General features: G+C 40.1%; 1 protein-coding gene across 1 annotated transcript in view; it reads right to left on the bottom strand.

The window, feature by feature from the left end:
- Positions 1–21,797, bottom strand: part of inpp4b (inositol polyphosphate-4-phosphatase type II B) — a 127,101-nt gene that overhangs the window by 10,138 nt on the left and 95,166 nt on the right. Inside the window, exons 12-19 of the mRNA XM_079219485.1 lie at positions 15,700–15,883; positions 10,212–10,541; positions 9,288–9,426; positions 4,720–4,892; positions 4,284–4,407; positions 3,530–3,656; positions 1,168–1,308; positions 634–731 (exon numbers count right to left, since the gene is read on the bottom strand). Coding sequence (XP_079075611.1) covers positions 634–731; positions 1,168–1,308; positions 3,530–3,656; positions 4,284–4,407; positions 4,720–4,892; positions 9,288–9,426; positions 10,212–10,541; positions 15,700–15,883 — 1,316 coding nt within the window. The remainder of the gene's footprint in view (positions 1–633; positions 732–1,167; positions 1,309–3,529; positions 3,657–4,283; positions 4,408–4,719; positions 4,893–9,287; positions 9,427–10,211; positions 10,542–15,699; positions 15,884–21,797) is intronic.

Raw genomic sequence — 21,797 nt, 5'->3', positions numbered from 1 at the left:
GCTCAGAGGTCCAGGCTCAATCCAGGATTAATGTATGTTAGCTGACAAAGGAAAAGAAATCCTTGAACCCATTTTGTGGTCGACGATCACATTCCTAGACTTGCTTTCTCAGAATCAGAATCAGAAACCGTCTATTGCCAGGAATGTTTACACAAACAAGGAATTTTGTTAGGCGGAAGGTGCATACATTAGACGAGACAAACAACAATCAACAGCCAACGACAGCAACAGTGCAATGATATTTAAATCAATTACAAAATAAGATAAAGTGCTCAGACAAACAGATAACATTAACGTAAGTGTATGTTAAGTGACATGTGTGTTTAAGTTAAAGTTAAGTGTATGTTAAGTGGCATGAGTGTTTAAATATGAAGTGTGCAGTGGAGTGACCGGTGCTAACTGACAAAGTGACAATGAATGTATACATTCTCCTGGTATGGTAAACTCCTTAAGATAATCAATGCATTCTAAAACAGTTTTAAACAATTACTTGCCAATACTGCTTTCACCATCATTGAAACTGCGCATGCTTCACTTTGCTGCAGCAGTGGAGCACAAGTTCTAGTATTTTGCAAAGATTTCAGAGATAGACATTTCACTTTGGTAAAATAAAGTAAACATTTGTGCACTTACATTCTAGTGGCACCTTTTCACTTAATGATTTGTAATAGGCCTCTAACGTCTCAAAGTTCCTCTGGTTTATTCTTTCTTGAAGAGAGATGTCTCCGAACCTTAGAGGATGAAGAGAATAAGGACGGTTATGGTGAAGCATCAAGAAAACTTGCCAAGCGGTGAATGCTGCATTCAGGTGGAAAAAAGGGGTGATAAACCATGAAAATAGTTGCTTTTAAAAAAAGAGAATACCTAAACATTTTCAACCAGTTAACATAAGTAAATGCAACACAGTAAAACGTTAAACATTCTTTACCGATGAGGAAAAGTGAGTACGCCATTAAAGTTTCCTGCCCAGAAGGATTATTTGGATTTCATTTCTGGAATAGATGCACTTTGCTAGAATCAAGAATGAAAGAGAACGCCTTGCACGGCTCTGTTTAAAAAAAAAATCTTATATTCATTAGTTTAAGACCACACTGGCCTTGTTTAACATGTTCACAAAAACCATCGTCCTTAAATTAAACAGATTAGGGTGAACACTGCCTGCAGTACCTCTCTGCTATTGTTTGCTGTTCGTTGATGCCCACGTTAAACAGCACCGGAAATACTCGCAGAGGCTTGCCCTCCTTAATTTCCTCTGGCAAGGTCTGGAAAACCAGTCTTGGTAATGGCACTTCGACAGTGAAGTGGTCTCTGAATGCAGGGACAGAAAGAAAAAATAAATTAAACACGTACTCTGTAGAACCTGATAAGTTTGGGAAGTTGTACAATTTGACACTTAAGACAGGCCTGCGCAAGCTTTACAAAGAGAGACAGATTGCGTGCGTGCACGAGGGAAAGAGAGTGTGATTGTGTGAGACAAATTCCCTTAACAGATTGACATGGAGTGATGTGGGGCAAGAGGAATGTATCGTCTTATCACACTGGGCATAATGCGCACAGCAATAGCTTAAATTAACTGGCTTGACCTTATACAGCATTACAGTGAGCCAGCAAGCGTACAATATCAATTTAATATATATATATATATATATATATATATATATATATATATATATATATATATATATATATATATATATATATATGTGGACAACAGTTCACCATGGTTCAAAAGTCTGAACCACGTCCTGATTGCCGGCTGTACTGCAGCTTCATACATCAGCTTCTGTGAGGACAGCTGTGTTCCAACCAGCTCCAGGGTGAGTTATAACAACGACAAACCCTGGTTCACAGCAGAACTCAGGAAGCTACGGCTGCAAAAGGACCAGGCATTCAGGAGTGGGGACAAGGACTTGTATACAAAGTCAAAATACAGGTTTAGCAAGGCGGTGAGAGATGCTAAACGACTGTACTCTGAGAAACTGCAACAACAGCTATCAGCAAGTGACTCTGCTTCTGTCTGGAGAGGGCTCAGGCAGATTACCAGCTACAAGCCGAAAACCCCCCACGCCATGAACAACCTCCGCCTGGCAGACGAGCTGAACAAGTTCTACTGTCGCTTTGATAGACAATGGAGCAGTCCTGACGCCATCCCCCACAGGCCCAACAGCCAGCCACAAACCATCAGCCCACCCTCCCCCAGTCCATCAGGGGCTCACGCCTCTCTATCACCGCCCTCCCCAGTGACGACCCTCACTATTCTGGAGAGGGACGTCAACAGACTGTTTAAAAAAAAAATGCCACATACACTTAACTTTAACTTTAACTTAAACACACATCACTTTAACATACACTTACATTAATGTTATCTGTTGTCTGAGCACTTTATCCTTATCTGATTTAGACATCATTGCACTGTTGCTGTCGTTGATTGTTGTTTGTCTCGTCTAATGTCTAATGTCTAATGTATGCACCTTCCGCCTAACTAAATTCCTCGTTTGTGCAAACATTCCTGGCAATAAACGGTTTCTGATTCTGATTCTGTGCTGCTTGTCCATTTTTTCCCTCTACAGGTCACTTGGGGCTTTCTTTGGCCCAAACAGCTCATACCATAATGCATGTGTGCAGCCTTGCTGTAATTCTTAAGCACCCATTGCAGGAATTTGTCCCTGAAGAGGCAGATAAATATCATAAACATATATTTATTATAGTCGGGGAGCGAATTATAAATACTCTGTAGATCCATGCCCAGTGGTCTGGAGTTTGATTCACAAGCGGCACATGGGGAGAAAAATGTCACAGAAACTGAGCAGACAACAACTTATTGTCTCGACTTCTGTCTGTGAAAGTCCAGACATGGAAAAGGAGGTTTCAAACGATGGCACAATAACAGATTGTTATCAAAAAGGAAATGGCTGCAACTCAGTCCAGTTATAATTGGTTAATGATCGACAGAAACATTTGTACAGTTTGAGGCTACTCAGTGATTGCACAGAGAACGTTTTACTCTGTGACTCTGTGGATTATGAGAACAATGTTCGGACACACGGCACATAGTGAGTACCATCGGAGTACTTGAGAACCAGCATGCGATTGTTACTACAAAGGTCTTACACACTTATTGATTGGTGCATCAGAAGAGAAAAACATTTAAAAAACTTGCACACTAAACACATGTTCTTAAAAACGTTTTAGTCATGTATTCATTTGACCATTTGATGGATTAAGCAAAGTACACAGTATTATCCTAGTTGGGTTGTGTGTCTACAAAAAAAAAGATTGCACCTGTAAAATAACTCTTAAAACTGAAAATGAAAATATGTTTATTGAATTAACTGCTTGATTTAAATGCTTGACGAGAGATTTAAAACTGACAGTTGTCTGTACTTCCTTATAAAGTAGCTAATAATGTAGAATGACACTACTAGCATAGTAGCGCTAGTAATACAACAGGTTGTAGAACTCAACGGACTAATTGAACATGTTAGATTCAGGCAAAGAAAAGCAAACGGAGAAGGAGATGATGTCTCACCGTCGGCCACACACTAAAGGCTGGAGGTCGCTGAGGTCGTCTGTCTTGGCCTCTGTAATCTGGAACAGGACTCTCTGCAGGTCTGAAATTCCAACCTCCATGTCTTCCAGCATCCCGATCTCCTCACCTTAATCGGTTAGGCAAAACAATATTAGTAGTGTTTATCAGTTTAATCCTTGCTTGTCAACTGTCTTTTTAATTCTTCAAAATGAGATGAGTCCAGCTAAAATTTCAAAATGTCAGCAGGTTCAAACTGGATGATGAATATAATAAAAAAACTGACCACATTTTATATAAGACAGAGGTGTTGTTTTCATCATAAAAAAGGGTTCCAGCTGCTCATTCTGCTGTTCAATCCATTTCTCTTCCTTGAGAGCTGCACCATGAACTTTGGCAAACTAACATGAATGAGAACTTTGATCACGGACCTGCAGTTATCTAGAATAGATCTAATCATAATTTACATGAAACTCATTTGTAATTCAGTCTCTAGTCTTTGTATTAATATGATAAGAACCCACCCATGACAGTCCGGTCAGCCTTCACCTGCACTACTTCTTTTACAACACAAATAACTGCAGTGACTCATCATCATGTTACATGTTGTGATTTGTTACAGCTTCACATTTACTCATCACATAACTCAGGCTCGCCCAAACCAAACAAAACCATTCCTTTCTAGAAATCAAATACAAGTGTTCAGTGGAGGTTTTGAGGTTGCAGGTTCTAATTTTACTCCTGAAAATGTACTCACTGTAAGTGCTGAGCAGACTCTCAAACTGGGCCACCAGACCAACCAGGTGCAGCTGCCGCAGGAAGCCTTGGTCCTGCATTCCTGCATACAGCCTCATGACAAAACCACAGGCTAGGGCTGCAAGCTGTTAAACACACAAACGCAGACAGTACACTTCTAAAGATTTTTTTTATAGCTTTAAAAAATAATTGTATTTGAACTTGACAGCTTGAGTTTGAGTGTATAGGAACATATGATTAGACAATAACCTGCTCTACAGTTCGACTAGTTGGACTAAAAAATGTCCAAGTATTTCTTTGACATTTTAATTTACAGAGTGAAAGAGTGTTTGTACGATCAAAACATTTACGAGGGATGTTTTGCAGAGATGAACTCCTTCAGGTAAATCCTTGAGGACTTTGAGAGAGTTGTTTATTATCTCAGTGTGGCTACTTACTGCCTGACTGAAGACCACGTCTCGCCTCTGTTGGAGGAGGAATCCCTGCGGAATGCTGCAGGCTGCCTCCTGCAGGAGCACAAAGGTCATGGCTCTTTTTGCCTTTTCCACCACCTCCATCACACACTCCTTTAACCTGGTCACCGGAGGACACAGCTGCTCCCTCCAGTCGCCTGCAAAGAAAAATGGTGTAGACAAAGATATGACAGATATGGCGGTGTAGACAGAGATACGGTTGTATTATAATATGCCTTAACGCTTGTGTTCTCAGCCAGAAGAAACACACTTATCTATAAAGTGAAACCGGTTTATGTTTGCTTGAAACAGGGAAGGAATTACTTGAAGAAAAACACAAACCAAAAACACAAACTTCAGGCTGTTCGAAGGAAAGCATAGGTCAGCTGTTAACTAGAGAAACCCCCATACAAAAACATAGCACACAAAATTTGTATGATAAAGAAATAAAACTGGTGTACACGGTATAGTCATGAAATTCTAAGTATTTCTTTTATTGTTGGGTACAGCAAACACAGGCTAAGTGATTGGCTAACGCATGATATCACTTTTGTACCTTTGAATCAGTGAACATACTTCTTTTACTGTGAAGTGGTGATGTGTTCTTACGGGAAACACTTTTGGCAGGTTATATGGGTGTCTCCCAAGCATACTTGCCAATTTGGCTCATGTATGTGCAGCAGTGTAAAGGGCGGGGTGAAGTAAAATCATAGGAAGGTGTGGTGATAATTATATACATAAATAACCAACAATTATGTCATAGCTCTGAAACAGCTATGCCAATCAGTGAAGTATGATATCAACAACAGCTCTATGCTCTTTCAGAAAATTACATTCTTGACTGGGTAGTGGCACAACGAGAACACACAGCACCACAAATTTGCAGCCAGAGGCAGATGGTGGGGTTTTTAACAGTTAATTAGTATGCTGACGAAAGAAAGAAATCATCCCAAAAAATTGTGTGTTCTAGCCATTTGTATGATCGCATTAATTTAACGATATTTCAGTCCTAATTCTACACTACATTACATCCTAAGTGATTACACTGAAATGTAATTGAGATGACACACCAGCATGTGCACTATAATACATTTCAAGAATAAAACAAACAAACACACACACACAAACACACACACCAGTTCACGCCGAAAAACGTGTGTGTCTGTGTGCGTGTGCGTGTGTTTTTTACATCTCATTCTCAGAAAAGCACAGCTTCTTCTACTGTCATGTGTTCACTTTCTTGGTGTGCGTGTGAAGGGGAGGCGGAAAAGGGTGACAGCTGTTAACAGTCACAAACATTTTATATCAAAAATTAGGTCAGCTACTGCTTGCATTTGAAGCAGGGAGATTTACATCTAAAATCACAGTAATGATGTTAACACATTATTCAGAGAATGCACAGGTAATTAAGTGATATTCCTGCAGTTGGAATAAAGTTCCAAGTCCTTTTTGTCTGAGACAAGGCTGAGTTAAAATGCCGTTGATTCACAAGAAGTAGAGTATGATTTATCAACATATCTGTGCTGCTGCCTTCCGATGGCTGCAGGGATTTAATGAACCAAAGAAGAAGAGTTTCATAAGGTGTTAACCAGCTGTTTACAACAGATACTGTCATTATAGATCATAGCAGACTGCTAAATACGTAAATAGTTGATCCTAATATAAATGGATATCCTGTTTGGAGAGTGTTGAGTTCAAATAGTTTGATTAAATTTTGAACATTATTCAGTTATTGTAGCGCATTTGCCCCAAGTGATTTTTCAACACATTGACAGCAGAATGACTTCTCGCCAGAAATAAAACAAGTCTAGTGTCACCGCAATGAGCCAGAGGCCTCACTTTCTGCATTTATATGAATGAATACCCCCCCCTCCTGTGTAAGAGGCATCAAAATACACAGAAAGTTTAGAACATAAATGGAACATAACAGAAAAGGATTAGACGAAAGTCATAGGTTGTGCTCCATTCGACATTAATGATGTGCACACTGTTGTTGGTTGTAGCTTAAGGTTCATTCATTACTTTCAGCAAACAATTGTTAGTTTGCTTCACTCATCGCTCGCTAACTAGTTTCACACACTTAACTGCAGCATGTAGGTATGATGTGCTACAACTGACTCAGGTGTATTGTTTTTTTTATTATTGTTTTTTTTGTAGATTATTCAAAATCAGCATCCCACCAATTTGTAATCCTTTTTGCATATTTTCCTACTGTATAGAAGTATATGGATTTATCTTATAAACAAATCACAAGTAGTTGAGTTCATTGGGTTTGGTTGAGTAAACTGCAGAAGTACCCCTGGATAGCAATACTGAGTGTACACTATGTACTATAGAAAACTGTCATAATACACTGATTTGACATAAGTTTATCAGCTCGGATTAGCTCCTCTACTTCCTTTGTGTTTTCCATTGTGAGAAAATACTGTTGAAACACACACTCAAAAATGAACAGTATGCATACAAACTTCTTTGAGTATTCTTAATTTGTTCACGCTACAAACTGAAAACCTGCTTAGAAACAGTATGTGGGAAGTGGGACACAGCTATAGTGTGATATCGTGGCGATGTACAGTATATGCATTGCCTCCATCCAAAACATGATCTCTTCTCAAGGCAATAGGGGGCAGTGTTGGTTAAGCAATAAGCAAAACTAGTTCCCCACCGTGCATTTGGTTCAACTTCAACATATTTAAAAGTTATTGGGGGGAGGGGGAGTAGAGAGAGACAGAGAGAGAGAGAGAGAGAGAGAGAGAGAGAGAGAGAGAGAAAAAGAGAGAGAGAGAGGGAGATGAGGTTAGTGGACATGCACACACGCACAGGCACACAAAAGCACAGTTGGATTCCACCAATAATGTATGGCACATCAGCCTTGCCCTTGCCAGAAAAATCATGTCTTATCTCATTCTGCAAATACCGCCTCTGCACAGAGAAGGAGAAAAAAACCTCCAGCTGTCATCTCTTCGGCAGCCCACCTGTCCAAACATCAAAACCCCCACAACGCCTTGTCATTAAAAGCCCGAGCTTCACCGGTCTCCACTAGAAGATAAAGCCGCTCTCATTATTCTGTCCATGTTTGTATTTAGACAGGCAGATGACCACTTGCTCTGAGCCTGATCAGCGTCTTAATAAAGGTGCTCGGGGGGGTTGAGCTTCCCTTTCAGACTGAACACCAGGTGGATGGCCTTGTTCTTATCTGCAGGCTCATTCGGACAGATAGACACATGCAGAAACACATGCACACAGAGGCACAAAATGATACGCGCACACACACACACACACACACACACACACACGCACATGCACCCTCCCCTTTTCGCCCGGTCAGACTAATGCTGCAGCTCTGCGTGCCAGTTGGCAGTCGTAACAGACTGGGCACTTGTCTGGACACAAGCTTGAGGCAGGATTTCATTGGACGCAAGGGAAGACTGGGCAGCTTGCGGTCAACAGTGAATGGCTCTGCATATCAAATATTGCTTTCATCCGCTTCTCTGGCAACGATTTAAGTTTGTCTTTTGCAAATGCTTAAACATTAGGGAGCCTCTAAGTTGAACCAGAGTCTTGTCTCACTAGATAGACTCCAGAACATTGGCTGTTCAGTGTTATTCCCCTCACGGTGGACATGTGTTTGATTTAGTTTAATACATTTTTTGGGTCAAAAGCTTCTTAATAGCTTAGTATTCGCTAATACTAAAAACACATGTTGTCAATGAAAACGATGGATACGTTAAAGAAAACTCTGCATTATATTACATATAAAGTTTCCTATGATGGCTCACAGTATCGGTTCAATTAGAATTACCGCTTTGTGAGAGCAGTGACCTTTCACCAACCGACATCTAATCAGTTCATTCTTGAGTTCAGGTGGACATTTGTGCCAAATTTAATGGGCATTGGACAAAAACGGGGTCCACCCTGGACAGGTCACTAGGCATATAGAAACAGACAACTATTCACGCTCACATTCACATCTACGGGCAATTTAGAGTCATCAATCAACCTCAGCTGCATGTCTTTGGACTGTGAGAGAAAAACCCACGCAGACACGGGGAGAATATGCCCCTCGCTGTGAGGTGACAGTGCTAGTGTTGTTTAGAAAGTGGAGAGATGGATAGATGGATGCCCTTTACAGTAAAATACAACCTTCATGTTAAATAGCACTGGGAACTGGCAAACAACAGGTGAAATGCAACAGGTTGAAACAGAAACATATGATTGTTTGACACTTTATACCTCACTGAAGAACTGAAAAAAAGTTGAGATTAGCTCAACCATGATTTGTTGTGGGTCACGCCCGTCACGCAGCATCAAGTGTCAGTTTGTAGCTTCGTGTCATTGGCCTCCATTGAAAATGATGCTGTGTCGCTCATAATGTGAAAGCAGAATAATATGTTTTAATACTGATCAGCCATCAGATGACAAGACTAATAATATAACAGGGTTTCCAGTGAGTCAGTTATGTGCCAAAATTACCTATTTACAGCATTAACTTACAAGCATTTAATAGATGTTTCACTGATTGATAATTGTGCTTCACAAAAACAGTTATTTACCGTGGTTGTGTGAGATGATGACATCAGCTAGCTGCTGCTCAGGGACCGGCTCTTGGTTGCTGTTGTCTTTTTCCTGGAGTTTATCTACCATGGCGATGACACAGTTGAGACATTTGGCCACGTTGGCCCACACCCGGTCCTAAAAGAGCCAAATATACAATCAGCATTCAGATCAGCCTCACTGATTAGATATTTCTCACTCTGTCTGAGATTGTGAAATTGAGGAAAACCAAAATGTGCAACAAAACCAGGACCAAAAACTGTTGAAGCAGCTTCACAGTGTAAACTGGCTTCATGTCCGAAAGGTCAAAAGTAAATAGCTGTCTGGATATTATGAGATTACTTTCAAAGCATTTAAATTGTTTCCAACTTCCTCCTGCTTTTCCCAAACTCCAACTGTTATCAGAGGGTTGCACTTTTGTATGTGTGTACAAATATGACAATCTAAGTGTGTGTGTGTGTATGTGTTTTGTAAATAGTGTTGTGTATTTTGGGTCTTTCGTGCTTCAAGAATATGGTTTGAACATGATAAAACGGTGAGGCATATTTTTGAGCGATAATTAGGCATTGGTGTGCAGAAATCATGTCAAACTCCTGCTGTCAGCGAGGCAGATTCCGTCCTCACACGCAAACAAACCAACAGTCATACACACTTCAATGAAACGAAGCAGCATGACTTGTTCTGCAGTGACTTTGTCGCGAAAACGCTCATTAAAAAAAATATCATGTTTGGTATACAATCAAATTTTTAATAATTGAAGTTATTTGCCATAAAAATGGTTTATCTGTAATGATAGTTTATCTCCCTGTGTGAGCTCGACCACGAGGCCAGCAGTAAACATGACAGTTTGTATCGTTGTTCTAAAAAAATAAATAAAACTCTTAATACACTTTTTAATGACTGAGAAAAGTAGTCACACTTACCCATTCCTCCTCATCGTATTCTTTATGGTGCGGTATGGAGTCTTGGTGCTTCAGCGGCACACCTTCGCCTCTAGTCGTGCTTTGTAATCCTTCCACATTATTACACACTGCTGTGCTGTCAGTGATCGACGTGGCCGGACTGTGACCTGGAAGTCCCTGGACCGGGCTCGGATTCTGGTTACTGCCCTGGAGGATGTGGCCTTGATGTTGGCCTCCCTGCACCGGGGTTTGCTTCTGGTTCTTGGAAACGTATCCGGGCCGCGCTGCATGCAGTGCCAGTAGCGCACTCTTGACCAATTCATCCTTAAGTGTGTGAACAAATTGTTCTGTCTGTAGCAAAGAGAGGGGGAAAGACAGATTGGAAAAAAGACAGATACTGAAAGTTGTGAGGAAGCACAACAAATTAAAATGTAAGCGCTGAAAAAGCAAAAGAGACAGTAAGTGGGAAGAGATTGTCACATTTGCGGGGGTAAGAAAATACAGATGGAAGTTATCTTGGAAGTGTGTAACTATTTACAAAGGAAGGGAAGAGAAACAAGGAAAATGAACACTCTTTCACCATAAAGAAGCTCAGCTCCATTACTGCAGCACAGCCGGTGAGCAACAAAAACAGCAACAAACAACAAACAATTCAATTACTCCTCCTCCAGCCTGCTTCTCCGAGGAGCACACCTCCTTTGATCTCAAATTCACCAGCTACTGTAAGTTGATGATGATCCCAGTACCAAGGAGCCGCGCGCTCGCTGCCGCCACTGCGTGACAAATGATAAGGGCTCTCGAGAGTAATTGAGTTAGCGCTGCAATAAGCAATTTTATTACCACAGCAAAATGCAATCTAACAAAACACGAGCCAAGTTCTCCATGAAAAGAAACCGGTGAGGTCATTGCAGTGTATATATTTGCCACACAAACACCTTTCTCCTGCGCCCTACCCAGCGCTGGCCGTAGCCCATTTGGTGCAAACTTTAGCTTCACAGCCAATTCCACCTCTAATGTGGTGATTCTGTGGGCAATTTCATAGTAGTTATGCTGTGGTCGTTTTATAGTCATACTCCCTCCTTGATGTGGCATGAACAGAAAAGAAAGCAAAGAAGTAGACAACTGAGGACAATAACATCTGGCTGGTTCGAGAGACGCTTTGTGTGGATGTCAAAAGGAAGTGATTCTAAACGTTTTCTGCTGGTGACTCGTGAAAATTAAGCAATGTCAACTTGTGACTCCTTTCCAAAGGCTGCATGACCCGTCAGCATTTTACCAAAGAAATTACTTTCACTTCTCTGATTGTGTCATTTGCGTAATTATCCATTACTCATCCAACTATTCAATTTAAATTCAGTTCATTTTGTATAGCCCAAAATCACAAATTATAAAATTTGCCTCGGAGGGCTTTACAATTTACAAGTCAATTTACATGTCAAAAATAGCGGAATAACAACCCTTTTTTTGTTTCTCTGATCATATTGTGACTCTGACTCTGGCTGTATTCAGTTCAGAAGTAGGCTTCAGTCTGTTCGGACTGTTATCTAAGCCTATGAAATGTGGATGTTTTCATAAGGATGTATAGTGCTCTAATATATGATTACAATGTCCTGATTATGGGAGAGAATTTTTCTTTTTTTAAATGTTGCTAAGCATGTTTTCTATATGGATGGAATACGATTATAGATCTAACAATTCAATGTGGCTTTATAATTAAACTTAACGTTAACCTTAATGTTGACATGGCACATGGGAAAAATGGCACAACGCCCAGTCTACTCTGTGGGATCATGATCCATCTCCTATCTTCACGCGGGCCTCCGCTTAACAAAGAGGCTTCACATCGATGGAGTCTATCGTCAAACACTTAGAGTTGATTTCTTCCTTCCTGAGCTGCAGTTCCAAAGACTTGTTACTTTGACCACTTTTCACAAATCGGACACATTATAGCTTTAACTAAGAATAAACTGCTGACTTGCGTCATATCTTTGTTCCTCTTATAGTGCAGCTACAGTCTGTGTCAGTCATTAAAAAAAGATATAACATATATTGATGTAAAACATATAAAGACTTATCCACATAAAATTAGCCATTTGATGAATGTTTGAGCGCAGAGAGCAAATGATGACTACACTTAAAACGCCATTGTATGTAATTCATATCCATTTGAATTGCCTTGCTCGGATCCAAATGAGTTCCATTACTGTAAGTCAATGAAGTGAGAGCTGAAATCTATTGATAAGACTGTGTGTGTAGTTATCTGAGAACAAGCACTTGTGCTCAAGAAGTATTCTGCGATGCACACCATCGTACATAAAGAAGTAAACATAATTGTAAAGATAAAAAAATGCCCGACATGAAAAAATGAGCTACACTTGATTGAGTAATCAAAACACTTAACAGAAACTGGGGATTCAAAATGTAAATTCACATTCAAATTGAACTTGCTTATCTGACCTCAATGTTAATTTGCAATCTATGAAACCATGTATTATTCATTATCATTCCTGAGATGAGCGAACAAAGACCAACACTAAAATAATCTGGATCTTATTTGCACTTCTTAACCACGGGGTCAAAGAAGTCATGTATTGGCCTCTGACTGAGTAACTTTTTTAAAACTTATTTTCTATGCAACCCATGGTTACATTAGAACCAACCATCATTTAATCACATTCCTAAATATTCAACCAGAACCAAGGCTTGTATCATCTAAGATAAGGATCTACAGCGAAGTGCAGAACACATTTTAATGATATACTGTACACCAGGATCCATATAGATACTGTGTTCAAAATAGAATATGAGAGGTGCACTCCTTTGGGGAAAGGAGGAAAACATTGCAGCGTCATTCTCTTACCAAGACTAAACCAAAGCAACTTTGCTCCTCCCCGCACAAAAAAACTACTCCTTAGTGTAGCTCTTCCACACCTACCTATTTTAGAGATCTAAAGCGCTCAAAATCCCTTGGGACAAATTCTGTTCCTAGTCTTTCTTATCTATATCTGCTGATATGATCTTGACTGAGCAGTTCTGCAAGTCAGAAAGTGCCTCTGTGGACCTATATTGCGGAAAAATAAGTTACGTCTGATCTAAAATAGAAGAAAACTGAAGAAATCTATTCACCCTGAATGGTTTTGGGTGGTTTTACCCTGAAGGATGAGCGGATTTTGGCTGAGTTAAAAATAGAGCTTTTTCACTCGATGTAACTTCAGCTGAGACAAGTTAAGAGAGGCTGGATGGAGCGAGCTGGTCAGATTCCAACAGCACTGCGCTTATTCACAATTGCGTATTTGACCTCCAAAAACCTTATAATCTCACGTAATCGTGCATAGACGAGCAAACCACAGCTTCTCCCAGGTAACTGTGAAGATGGAGACATAAAACGTGTCCTAGGACACAGCTGGAGGGAGAGGAGATGTGTTGCACATGTGCTTTTCACTGTGTGTATCATCAGAGGGAAGTTATTATTATCATCATCAACAGAATTATCACCATATATAGAGAAGCAACACCACATTTGCCGTGCCCGCTGTGAAGTGAAGAAATGTAATATGTCATTAGGCCTCGAGTCAGGTGGTGTGAAGCAAGGAGAAAAAAGTCAAATGCAACGCGTACTTGATAAAAAAAGTTCTTACATCCCCCTTGATGTTTTCTGGAGGTGTCTCATCTTCCCATCATCATCTCAGATTCTCTGAAGATGTGACTCACTGTCTTTATTGAAGAAATTTCACACAACCGCAGTGACACACTCGCAAATGCATCTGCCTTTATTGATTTGTATTTCAGGATTTCAAATATTTGTCTAAGTGTGAGTATTGAGGATTTTTTGTGGTGTTTTTATTTTCATTATTGATTAATCTGTTAAAATACTTTGTTGATTATTCGATCAACGTTTTGTCTATAAAATGCCCAAAAGTGGTGAATGCTGATTGTAATTTTTCTGTGATGTATTCAAATTGCGTATTTTCTTCAACCACTACTTTATAACTAAAAGACAGTCAGTTTACTTTTATAAACGAAGACAAGCTGAAACACAAATATTTTCTATTTTCGTTTTAAAAATGACTTAAACACTGAACTTAAAGAAGAAAAAAAAAACATTTAAGGGTAGTATATTGTAGAGTTAAAAAGAACAGTTAAAAAATATGTTTATTCGCTTTCACGCTTTCATGAAGAGTTAGATCGTACTGTAAGGCGGATTTTGTTATCTTTGGACATCCGTTTCACCAGTCTTTATGCTAAGCTAAGCTAACCATCTGCTGGCTGTAGCCTTATATTTAATGGTAGACTGGTATTGGTCTTCTCCTTCTCAGCAAGAAAGAAAATAAGCACATTTCCTAAATTGTCAAATTAGTTCTTTAAGTCTTTTGAGGGAAGTTTGTGATTTTAGGCAATATGAATAAAACAGGCGAGACATTATTTGTGTCTGCACAGGTGTGAACAAGTGATGATGAATCAAGCATTCTTCTGTGTGTGCATGAGAGCACATAGATTTTTTTGTGTGTCTAAAAAAAAAAAATAAAAATAAAAAATAAGAAGCAGATTTTTGTGACAGACGACCAGATGTGCAGGAGGAAATTTGGATATAAAACGTGTGATTCATGATTGGAGTCTATGAGGCTTGAAGAGAGTGATGTCACTTGAACATCATCTTTTAGACACACAGAGAGAAACACAGTTTCACACCTCCACTGCACTCAACCACACACACACACCTACATACACACACACAAACACAGTTTGAGATTTTAATCCGAGCAGCCCCACTTGTGCTGACCAGGCCAGGGGTTTACTAGGCCAACGTGTGCGTGTCTAATCAAGGATGAGAGGAAGTGGTGACAGAGCGAATGTACCAATTAAGCAGGCTGATTGGGCTCTATTCCACTGTGGCAAAAACAATCTATCCCACAACAGATTGCAATCTGACAGCACCAGATGTAATTCATTAATTATACTGATAAAAACGCCTCAGCTCCTAAACCTCCATGCTGCTATTCACTTTTGTTAGTTTGGCATTTTTATGATGAGTTATGGATTTTTCCTGAGGGTTGTCTTTTTAGAGTGCAAAGCAAACTGCTGGATTTAAATTTTTTTAATTATTTCTAGAATTTATAAATGCTGCAGTATTGTTTTCGATGAAACTAGCAGAGTAATATTACAAGCACTGGTACTAAGTGAGAAGGTAAACATTTGGTAAACAGTGTCAAAGTCAATTTAGCCCTATGCATCCACCTGAGTAGTCCGCTGAATGCAACTCTACTAAGAAAACTATTGGATGTAGGCTTAGAAGCAGAACGTTGTTTTTTGGTGAGTTTGGGTTTAAATTAACTTAGTGCCACAGCTAAAGATAAATCTAAAAGGCTTTTCAGGCTGAGGTATTACCTTACGATGTTTGTTGATGTCTCCAAGTATAAAATAGTTGGTTGCAGCAGCTTGAGGCCAAGAGGAATAGAGGGATAGTTAAGATGGGAGCAAGAGTGGGTAAAGGGTGTGGGCGCTGCCTCACCTTGTCAGAAAGGTTCTTGAGTGCATCCCTCAGTCCAGGGGAAGAGTGCTCCTGGGCTGCCTGGAGGAGCCGGTCCGCTAGGCTTGTGATGAGGGGCTGGAGGAGGCTCATGGTGCTGAGTACCTCCTGAGCTTTAGCTGTGTGCTCTGGGGAGTAGTAGATACACTGGTAGGCAGTGCTGAAGCTGTGGTGACAGAACAAAAAAAACGTACATTCAGATTTGACAGTCACACTATCATGGACTGGATGTAGAATACACACAAGTGGCCCAAACCTGATTTTATAAGAACTGGGCCACACTTGTAGACAGACAGTACTGGACAGAAGCCCATTGCATGATTGTTTAGATAAGTGCTGCTAGTAGGAGGAGGAAGAGACCGTATTTGAAATCAAACAAGCTGCACTGCAGCATTCCCTCTTGACCTGCTCCATGTGCTCAACCGTATAATCAAAACTGACCGAGAACAGGTTTCCTTTATTTTTTCTTGAAAGGTGTGAATTAACTAAATGTTAATGCTTTTCTCTAATGTATTGTGGTCAGAACATGAAGGCATCTGTAACAATGACTATTATTGTAAAATAGCATTTTAAAATAACAGCACTGCTGGTATTAAACACATCAAATATATTTTATTATCAGAAAATGGCTTATCGCAAAGCCTTTGAATGTTGTGGAGTATGTGGTGCACCACACCCAGTTGCTTTGTGCAGCTACTGCCCTGCTGTGAATAACAAGCGCAACCTTTACCAACAGCAGTCGCATCTGAATGTATTTACATTTTATCACAGCTGCAAATTGGTCAACGACTACAAAGCTCGAGGATAAAGATAACGATAACTCTAACAGTGGAAAAAGCTTCACAATGACTCTTCGCTTTCAATCAAAAAAGTGTTATAGAGTGGTTGATCATAACTGTAAAATAATATCAAATGGCTATTCTTTGTACTGATCGTACTGACAAATAGACACATAGTGGGTGTTTATTGACTATAAATGTTGTGTTATACTTTTGCTGCCTGGAATATGTACAGCAGCAACGCTTTCCAGGTATTTGGCATGAACTGTCAAACTGGAACTGCAGTCCAACGTCAACCCATTTTCCCTTTATGAATAATTAATCTCTTCTTCATTTCTAGGGAGCCATTTAATCTCAGACAAAAACACCTTTTGTCAGTTCCTAGATTCAGGGCAAATCACTCCAATCAAACATTCTTCTCGGGTAAAGTTCCAGTGACTTTCAATGAGTTTTGGCTGACTTCCTGCCATCAGATGTAGCGTGGAGCGAGGCAGTCATTTGCAACTCTCCCAGCTAGTTTAGAGTCAGCTCTGCAAGCCTCTATGTAGGCCATACCCCAGAGCCAGATCCTACGGCATAATTGACATAAGAGAGAGAGAGAGAGAGAGAGAGAAAGAGAGAGAGAGAGAGAGAGAGAGAGAGAGAGAGAGGGGAAGGGAGGGGCACATACAAAGGGCTGGCATAATACCGTATTATCTGCAGCGCTCATAATATTTTCAGCGAGGGAAAGAGTGATTCTTTAGAAGTCGCCTTGTGTGGAACAGCACTATCTGATTTATTGGGAAAAGTGTGAAAATCTGAAGCCTTTAAGAAATTAGGTGTAGTAGGTGCTAGCCACTAACTATGTCTAACTTTAAAATCTTTGACTTGTCATTACTACTAATGAGCTCCCCGGAGGACGACCACCCGCTAGCTCAAGGGTAATCAAAGGAATCACTAAATGAGAGAAATACACAGGGCAAACAGTGTGAAATACTTAACCACACGCATTACCGCCACGTCTATTTGCGCACTTCTGCTGTCCCCTCTTCCACAACCGTACCTCCAAATGCTAAGATTTCAGTAACAGAGAAGACTATAATTGAATAATCTACTGCAACAAACCTCTTTCTCTAAAACCCTTTCATCCGCTGTGAGCTTACATTCGTCTTACTACATTATGCAGAACTAAAGAGAAAAAAAATCCTGAAGGCTTGCAACAATACAGACGCTCCAGAAAAAAGGCAAAGGAGAAAGTTGTTGGAAGAGGACAATTGGTTCAGCGAGTGAGATTCAATAACAGCCCTGTTGACTCATAAGTACAAATCCAATCCCATTAAGGAGCCGATGTAGGCAATAATTAATGTTAGGACCTGCCACCTGATGCTAGATGACATCAATGATCCTCTCTAAGGCTGGCTAAGGCAATGAACTTTAATTGTCCCATCAGCAATGCTCTCATTACAAATTAATCTACCAAGACCGCAAACCATGAAAATGTAAAAAAAAAGAAAAAGAAATAGCATAAATCTGTGTATGCAAACTTGATAAAAGGACAGAGGTGATGTTATACAAGAGGAGCTGATTGTCATTTTAAGCTTTGGGTATGTTTTCCTTCCCTGATGCAATTTGGGAGTGCTGTGTGCAAAGTTTTTTAAACATGGTGCCAAAACATCAGGGGGTGGATGCACACTATAATCCAATACAACAGCCCTACATTCCTTTGTAGAACTTAAAATATTTATCTTTTGTTGAAATATGTAGGTGCTGATTGAACCCTGGGGTAATGTCTGAGGCCATAATTTGTGGTGTCATTAGAGTCCATGATATTTTTAAGAGAGCAGGAAATCCTTGTCTGGCTTTTACCGTGGCAAGACTTCAAGCCAGTCACAGCCTCAAGCTGATTCACAGCAAACCTGAGCTCATAAAAGGCCTCCTGGTTCACAAATCCTTTACTTTTGTTTAAAGGAGCTCCCAGAAGAACTTGTTATTTACTGTTTGTTTGATGGTAGATCTATTTCATGATACAATCTGCATGCATTTCTTTTAGGTTAAACAATTTGGTTCTAATGCAGTTGCCATTTGATCAAACCATTTTGAGCATTTGATATCAATAGTATTCTTTTCTTTTTCTTATCTACAATAACAAATAACAAAGAGAGTGGAAACTCCTTTGAAATTTATAATAAAAATGTAGATACTATATGCTGTTTGTTCTTAAAGTACAGAGAACAAACCTATAAGTTTGCAGATTCCTTATAACAGGCATATATGAATCTTCATTGATATTCATATTGTGAATGTGAGCCATTTGTCCAGCAACTATGTAAACTTTGAAGTATGCATGCTATTTATGAATATTTATGTATCTGTCTATGACCAAAGAGACTCATTAAATTTCCATACATGCAGTATAGAGCATTTCAAGTGAGCTGTTTTTAGTTGTTTTCCCTCCTAAAGAGACGCTTCCATGAAGAGGGTTGTCTTTGGAGTGTTTTAAATATAATGATACGCAAGTTCAATTTTTACTGTGCCATGATGAGAAATAAAAAACGTTAGAACATCTCCACATGTGGGCAGTCCTACAGCAGCATGTGGAGAGCATTCAAATTGCATTCCAGTTAAATTGTCTCAAATTGGAGCTACAATAGATTAAAGAGGCATATTTGTGCAGACTGTGTAAAACTAGATGACACAACACACAGAAATGATATGTGAGGACTCATTATCTTCATAGTGACCATCACACGTACATTCATCTACAGCCACCTGCCTGCTCGTCAACTGTGTTTGGATATGGTGAACCTGTGTTTTGTGATATTCATTTCTCGTCACACACAAACCTCTTTTTTTTATGATTTACTGACCTTGTGTCATACTCCAATTATGGCACAAATTCCAGGATTCAGATGAAATTGTGCAGCTTGCACATATGATCATGAATTGTTCTGGCTCAATTTAACAGTCGCGTGAAATAAGTTGGTTATTGATAAAAAAAAACACCTCTATTACTGTATTTGTGGCTCACATCCAGTGTGATTATGGTAATGTGTACTTTCCACAGAGATAAACAGGTCTAAACTGAAAATTGTGTTGTTCCCTGTTTGGTAGCTGGAACATTATTGATGCATGTAAGCTGTCAATGCATTCTTTACCGATTCCAAATCAAATACCAAATTATCACAGAAAACACTGGAGGCTGCTAGATATTTCACATGTTCAGAAACAAGAATTCAATTTATCTGGCCCTGGGTACATCTTTGTGCTGGGCTATGATTGCAACTCTCCACCTCCTGTGAGAGAATATTAGTTTCCTCTTAGGCGAAGCTCGTCCAGACTCCATTACCTGATGTCTGAACATCATAGTGGGGAGAGCAATGCTTTTAGAAAGAATTGCTGCCATAACCCATTTATATGCATGTATATGTATATAATGGATTTTTCTTAATCCCACCTCATTTCCATGTGCACCCTGGGTGTGCCACGTGCCTCCAGCCATGAAAACACAGAAGGTGCCACTCCCTCTGCACAAAATGCAAAGTGCACTTGACTGCGCTTTGCACCTGCACTTTGATTCATGAAATTATTGCCCTTGGCCTTCTTATAATTCAGGTTTTACAAGGAAAAGCAACACTGGATCTCCAAGCATAGGGACTCATCAACGTGTTCACACATTAGTGGCGCAACGCTCCATCAGGTAAACTGGAGTCTAAGAGGACTCCAGTCTACTAACAGATTACTAAAACTAGCAGTGTGTCCAGGATGAACTTCTCTTTTGTTTTCCAAAATGATCAATGGGAATTGGTTTTAACTGTAATGAGAGGGAGAAAACCGCTGGGCCCAGCGGCCTAATTAAGCCAGCATCTTCAGCACATGGCTAATTAATAGTGGGGAGGAAATTAATGAAGAGCTTGCGGCCCGCTGCTGACAGCCAGCAGGAGAAAAATGCAGCTACGTCAGCAGAGAGCCCTGCAGCACTCCAGGTGACTGCCAAAGCCTCCTTCGTCATTTAGATAGCATGCTGTAATCACCGTTCTTACACCAGGACACTGCCACATAGCCACAGTAAAAAAAAAGATACAGTCTGCTATAGATACAAGCTGATCTAAAACCAGCTTCTTTTAACTGTCAAACTCCATCTGTTGTTGAATCCTCCACTGGGCACTGATTTCATATCAGTTCTCAGAGTAACAGCCAAAGCTTTCCTCAGTTCAGAAACAAATTAGGAACCCTGATCTGAGAACAGATACGCCTCAAAGCTGCTGCCAACACCATCACCCACAGAACCTGAAGCAGGCTAACTCCAGAAAAGGGAGCGAAGAAGCTGCTGTCCATCAGCCTGACCCGAGTCCCAGCCACCACAAACGCACACACATACACTCACACACACACAGTAATCCTGGTAGGAAGGTATTTTGTTGGACAACGTGCTGCTAGTCACATTTCATCTGAACATTGGACCCAAGAGGCTGTGTAATGTGGTTTCAAACGTGTCCAAGAAATGTGTCATTCTGCAGTTCTGCTTGACTAGGAGGCCTGGTGACATGCCAGTTCTTCCTTCCTCTCTGTTACAGTGGACAGAATTCAAAGATACATGTAGAGAGGCGATATACTGCCCAGTTTCTGCACCCAGTTTCTGTACCAACAAAGTGCAGCTGACCTTAAAACAGGGGCCTGTTTGCTGAAAAAGTAAAAAATATAAACTTCTGTAAATCTCCTATACTTCCATGCATGTGCAATACAAACAAAACACAACACATCACCAGTACAGATAGGACAACATTTGTCAGTTTTCAGGCTCCATAAAACACGTCTCCCCCCCAAAAAAAGTGTGTCACATCGTTATGCAGATTAGCTGAATAATTTAAAAGAGGCTGTTAATGAAAGATTAGACCATCTCAGCAAATCCACAGTTAGGTCTATAGGGTTCAATTAAAAAAGGATAAAAATCCAATGACTTTTAAAACTGCCATTTAAGTGAGACTGCATGCATTAATGATAGATAAATGCTCTTGCCCTGTGTGTACATGTGCAAGGTTTCAGGAGGAATACTAAATGTAGTTATTGATTAAACTCTTTCCTGGCCCATCCTGAGAGACAAACTACATTGCATACTCTGGTCATTGCCAAGCTTGGCCAATGCAGGTTTCTAATGGATCTGAAAAGAACCCCCCGTTCCTCTCTTCTAGTGTCCAGGGAACAAAGACATATGGCTCTTTTATTGCCCTGGTGGTAACACCTCTGTGCTCAGGTTTTCCTTTTTTTTTTCTTTCACGTCCCTCAATCCTTTTCTATCTTCTCTTTGATGAATTAATATCCCAT

Source organism: Taurulus bubalis (assembly GCF_910589615.1).
Source record: "Taurulus bubalis genome assembly, chromosome: 6".
Lineage (NCBI taxonomy): Eukaryota > Metazoa > Chordata > Actinopteri > Perciformes > Cottidae > Taurulus > Taurulus bubalis.
This window is presented reverse-complemented; position numbering and strand designations above follow the sequence as displayed.